We start from the raw sequence: 6,000 nt of genomic DNA, 5'->3' as shown, positions 1-6,000 counted from the left end.
GGCGGGCCGCGGGGCGGCCGAGAGGAGGTCGGCGCCGAGGAGCCGGCCCGCAGGGCTGGACGCCGCTCCCCCTGCTCGGTGCGGCCGGCCGAGCCCGGGCCGCGGCGGCGCGGGGGGGAAGTCGCTGGGGGCGGGTGGAGGCGCCGCGCCGCCCCCGAACGCTGCCGGTAGCGCCGGGCCCGGCCCGCCCCGGGCACGGCCGCGCCCCCGGTATCGCGAGAGCGCGCGGCGGGCGGGCTGAGGGAGGGCCCGGGGAGGGCGGGGAGGCACCGAGGCCGGAACGCGGAATGGTAAAGTGCGTGAAGCATATTTCAACACAGAAGCCTGAAATTAGAGAAACAGTCCTTCAGCTGCTCTGAGATTAGATGTAAGATGTTTGCTGGAGGATAGGTGTCCCTCCGTGGGTTAGTGGCATTTTATTTGACTGTCAACATAAACCTGACCTAAGATCACAGAAGGGAAAAGTAGTATGACAGAGAGAAGAAAAAAACCCCAACATTGTTTTTAATACCCATTGATTTCAACAATTACTTTGACTTGTCTGAGCTGCTTAAAGTCATAAGAGTGAAAAAAATAAATCTGCATGCCGTGCATTGTGTTCTAAGAGATTCAAGAGAGCCTGTGTATGTTCCCCAAGGGCCCTGTGTTAACTGAGCTGATGTTCTGTCTTCAAAGCCCTCTAATTTCATAAACCTATGTAACTTGTTCTCTTCATTCCTAGCTCAAACAAGCTGGCTACATAAGACTGCCAAATTCTGATAGATACTGATAAATTTTAGCTTTTTTTTGAAACCAGTTTTGGTTGTATAAAGACTTTATTCTGCTTAAAACTTTAAAATCTTAAAGTTGCTAGACCTCATTTTTAAAGTTATTCTTGTGATTGAGTATTGAGTCCACTACAGATACACTCTTGTACACAAAAGCATGATATGATAAGGAACTGTTAATTCCAACAGTCTTTCGTTTTCCACATAGATGTCAATTTCACTGGAGGTGCTTGAGTGGGTCCAGAGAAGGGCAGTGAAGCTGGTGAAGGTCTGGAGCACATATCCTGTAGGGAGCAGCTGAGGGAGCTGAGGTTGTTTACCCTGGAGAAGAGGAGGCTCAGGAGACCTTATCACTCTCTACAAGCATGTGAAAGGAGGGTGTAGCCAGGGGTTGGTCTTTTTTCCAAGGCTACAAACGGCCAGACAAGAGGAAATACCCTTAAAGTGTGCCATGGAAGGTGCAGATTGGACACTAGGAAAAATTCTTCACAGAAAGGGTGACTAGGCACTGGAATGGGCTGCCCAGGGAGGTGGTGGAGTCACTGTCCCTGGAGGTGAGTAAGGATCTAGTTGACATGGTGGTGTTCAGTCATAGGTTGGAGTAAATAATTTCATAAGTCTTTTCCAACCTAATTGATTCTGTGATTTGAAATAGGTGGATACCAGGGGTGTGGGAATTTGTGGAGCCAAGGTCTTTCAGCATCGTGTTGCATAGAAACAGGACATTGCCAGAGGTGTTTTATGGGGGTGTGCTGAGGTATAAAATTCTCCCAACACACTTACATGTGTGTCAATATTCATCAGTCAAGAAATCAGTCCAAGATCTCTGGTACTTCTTTGGATTGCTACTAGTTCCTTAGTTGTTATGGACAGTAGATTGTTGAAAGTATTGTAGGTACAAACATTGAAAGGTGAAAATAAAGTCGGGTGAAAATTGTAATAAAGAGTACTGCTAATCTGCCTAGAAGCAGTTACAGAGACACAACATGTTGCAGAACAGGTTCTTTAAGTCTCTCAGAGGTTGTTTGTGTGTCAGAGCACCTTTTTTGCCGTGTCAGCATTTGTTTTTCTTTACCAATGACTAAACTGTCATAACATATTCATGACTGTACCACTCATGAAAATTATCACCAGCATATTAACAATAAAGTTTTCTCTACTATTCCCAGCCATGAGTCACAATTCAGAAAAGCAGTGCATGTGCAGTTCACTGAGTTGCCTCTGTGCAACTGGTTCTCTATACAGTGGATTTATCCAAATTCACATGCACACACAAAAGGGAATTTTGACTGGTACTTTCTCCAGGTGAAACTAACAAACACAGGGAGACTACATTGTCAGTGACAATATGTATCAGATGCTTATATAGGCCAAAAATGCTTGTAGTATTAATTACAGACAGGCACAAAAAAGATAATAAAAGATAGAAAGTATCTGTTTGAAAAGCAATTGTGGTTAATATTGACTGATCTGCTTCAAAATGGTTTAAGTTGATCAAAACCTTGATCATAAAATCATAACTTTGGTTGAAAGGAACTTCTGGAATATTCCTGTCCACCTTCCTGTTCAAAACAGTTCTAATTAAATTGGGTTACTCAGGGCCACGTCCATTTGATTCCTGGACAACACGAGATATAGATATCCACAACCTCTCTTCAGAAACTTGTTCTGATATTCAACCACTGTCACGATATTTAAAAAAATTAAATACTGATTCAGTATAACCCTAATTGGGTTTTCCCAGGATCTAGTTTATCACTGAGTGCCTCTGGGAAAAGTCTCTCTGTCTTTCCTGCATCCTCTAATTATGTAGTTGTAGGCAACAGTAGTCTCAGCTGTCTCTTCTCCAGGCTGAAGAGACCCAGCTCTCTCAGCCTCTCTGTGTACATCATTTTCTCCAGCTCCCTGACCATCTTTCTTGCTCTCTACTAGAATTGCTCCAGTATGTCAGGATCTTTCTTGTACCAAAAATCCCAAAACGAGACACAGCACTGCAGGTGTGGCCTTACAGGTGCCAAATAGAGGAGGATCACTCCCACACCTTGCTGGCTACTCTTTATTACAAATACATCCCAGCATGCAGTTGGCAGCCTCTGTTGCAAGGGCACTGTGGTGGCTCATATTCAGCTCGTCCAGCAGGATGTCTGGATCCTTTTCTGGGGAGCCCCTTCCCAGGGAGCCATCCTTCAGCATTTCATCTTGCATGGAGTTACTCTGTGCCAGATGTGGGATTCCACTTACTCTTGTTGGACTCCATGAAATTCTCATCAGCCTGTTTCTGACTGCTCCTCCCAGTTTGCCATCATCCACAAAACTTGGGGAAAAGTAGAAGGTTTGTTTTTCTTCTTAATGATGTTGCTTCATGTTCTGTCTGTGTTGTGTTCTCTGCATCACAAAATCATAGATGGTTTGGGTTGGAAAGTGCATTTAACAATCACTTAGTCTAACCCCCCTCCTGTGGGCAGGGAGTCCTAGTAGACCAGGCTGCTCAAAGCATCATCCATCCTGGCCTTGAACACTTCCAGTGGCACGGCATCTACAGCTTCTCTGGGCACCCTGTTCCAGTGCCTCACCACCCACATTGTAAAAAATATGCTCTCTCTGACCAATCCAAATGAACCCCTTCTTAGTTTAATGTCTCTTGACACTAAAGGCCTTGGTAAAAAATGTCTGTCTTTGTATGCTTGCTTTATATATTCACAGGGTACTATAAGGTGTCCCTGGGGCCTTCTCTTTTCCAGGCTGAAAAAGTTCCACCTGAATTTGAGGAAGAACTGTGCAGGTGACCATCCACTAGAACAGATTGCCCAGAGAGGTTGTGGATTCTCTCCCAAGATATGGATGTGGGGATATTCAAGAATTGTCTGGATGCAATCCTGCGCCATGTACTTTAAGATAACCCTGCTTGAGCAGGGAGGTTAAATCAGATGACCCCCTGTGGTCCCTTCCAGCCTGACCCATTCTGACTGTGATTCTGTGAAGAACACCAAATCTCTTCACCTGTCTTTACAGGTGAGATGTTCACATCTGTCCCTAAGGTCTCGCCTCGATAGGTTCCTGTCTGTGTTCTGCTGGTGTCCCTGGCGCTGGGCACAGTGCTCCAGCTGGCATCCCACGAGTGGGGCTCTCCTGGACTTTCTGGCCGTGCTGCTTTCTGTGCAGCCCAGGACATCGCTGTGGAGAGCCAGGAAGCAGCCCCGGGCGGCTCTGGCCGGTCACGGGGCCCATTGCAGAACTGAAGGGACAGCGGCTGCTGCCGTGGGCCCGCCGCGCTCCTCGGGCGAGCGAGGGCGGTCCTGCCCGGCCTCCCGTCAGCGGCGGCGCTGCCCTGGTTACGGGCCGGGGCCGGGGCCGGGGCCGGGGCTCTTCGCCTCCCAGCAGGAGGGAGCCCCGAGCGGGGCCGAGACCCCTCGGCCCCCGCGGTCAGGACGCAGCCGGCGGGGGAAGGTGGCCCTGGTGGTCCGGCTCTGCCGCGGGGCCGTTGGCAGCCGCAGGATGGAGAGCGCCGGGGCCCGCTGCGCCTCTGGAGGAGGCCGTGATCCTGAGGCTGTCTGCGAAAAACACTTGTTTAAAGGCAAACTGCCAGAGCCCCTCTTTCAGCTGGCGTGCAGTCACAACCACTGTGCTTTCCCTGTGAGTCGCAATGAGTTGTGCGTCTGGAACACAGCCACTGCTCAGGTAAAGCTAGAATAGAGCTCTTCATAGGCTGCTGCTTTAAATTAATTTATAAATGAAATATTTGAAGGTAATGTAGAAGTGTCAGGTTTCTCTTCAATGCTGGAAAGGTACTAGCGTTTGTTAAGAACTTTTTTATTGTGAAATGAATAAACTAAGCTTTTGTGGGGGGTTGGCCCTGACTGGCAGCTAAAGCACTAAACTAAAGCTAAAGCTTTACCCATTCTCCTGCTGACTCCTCCCCAGCAGGGTAGGGGAGAGGGAATTCCCATAGGATGGGAAAAAGTGAGAAGTCACGGGCAGAGACAAAGGTAGTTTAATGAGTGAAGGAAAGAGAAAGAAAAAAGCTATACCAAAGCAGTCACCACCCCCTACAACCAGATTAATCCCAGTAAGGCTTTGAGCAACAGCCACCTTAAAGTCAATGTCCCAGGCCCTCAACACCTTGTTGCACCCAATACCCCAGTTCTATTGCTGAGCATAGCATCATATGGTAGGGAATATCCCTTTGCCAGTTCAGCAAACTGAAATATTTGTTCCAGCTGTGTCCCCTCCCAACCTCTTATGCACCTTCAGCCTACTATTAGGATGGGAAAACTGAGAAAAAGTGGGAAAAAAGAGAAGGCCTCAATGCTGTGCAAACAGTATTTGGCAACAGCCAAAACATTGCTGTGTTATCCTGACTGTTTTTGTCACAAAATCCAAAGCACTGTGCCATGCAAACTGCTGTGAAAAAGTTAACTCCATCCCACCCAAACAGCTACATTGTAGTTTAGATGTTTTGAAGCTGTAGATAAAAATTATTTTGTTGATTTCATGTCCATTATCCATTTGTAGTTTTATATTATTCATAATCTTTGTTTGAAATTATTCATTTAACTCTTCTTTATCTACATTTGTCAGCCATTATATTTGTCAGGCCATCATGACTCAATTTCTGCATTGTCATTTGGAAGTAAAATCAATCCGCTTCTTGTCTGCTCTGCCTCTCATGAACGTGTGATAGTGTGGAATCTTGATGAATGTACACAGAAAGTGCAAGAAGGTATTGTTTATATAATATATATGTGTCATATGTATAAACAAAGAAGTGATGCAAAGGCAGCCAGTCACCACCAATCACTCAGACCAGTATCCAGCCAGTTTCTGAGCAACAGCCACCTTGGAAGGCCACCCCAACACCTCCTTTTCTCCACTGGTTCTTGTATAACAAGATTGTTATTTCTGAGAAGCACGCCTCAGCCGCTTAGATTCAGCAGCATGGACAGCCATATTAACTCTGTGTTTCTCTCCTGCCCTTCTTCGGCAGTGCCGGGTTGAGCCAGGCCGGCAGCACAGCCAGTCCTGTCATTGTCACAGCCGCCGGCCCCGGGCGGCAGCGGCCCCGCGGCGATGCTGAGCGGGGTCGGGAGCTGGCCGAGGTGCTGTGCGGGAACCAGAGCCTGCCGGCAACCTCGGGCCAAACACAGAGACACACTGCAGAGAGAGTGGCGTTCTGCCACTGTGGAATAAAATAGACAGAATAAAAACTCATCATAGCAGTACTGCATAATTAAAC

General features: G+C 47.6%; 1 protein-coding gene across 1 annotated transcript in view; it reads left to right on the top strand.

The window, feature by feature from the left end:
• The first annotated feature begins 4,262 nt into the window (after nt 1-4,262).
• WDR27 (WD repeat domain 27) overlaps nt 4,263-6,000 on the top strand; it is a 96,070-nt gene continuing 94,332 nt past the window's right edge. Inside the window, exons 1-2 of the mRNA XM_088053372.1 lie at nt 4,263-4,445; nt 5,346-5,487. Of these exons, the coding sequence (XP_087909498.1) occupies nt 4,263-4,445; nt 5,346-5,487 (325 nt within the window). The remainder of the gene's footprint in view (nt 4,446-5,345; nt 5,488-6,000) is intronic.

This window comes from Pseudopodoces humilis, chromosome 3 (assembly GCF_049639895.1).
Source record: "Pseudopodoces humilis isolate 2021_Gansu_Grassland_sample_001 chromosome 3, ASM4963989v1, whole genome shotgun sequence".
Lineage (NCBI taxonomy): Eukaryota > Metazoa > Chordata > Aves > Passeriformes > Paridae > Pseudopodoces > Pseudopodoces humilis.
The sequence above is the reverse complement of the archived record's forward strand: the minus strand, read 5'-3'. Positions and strand labels throughout refer to the sequence as shown.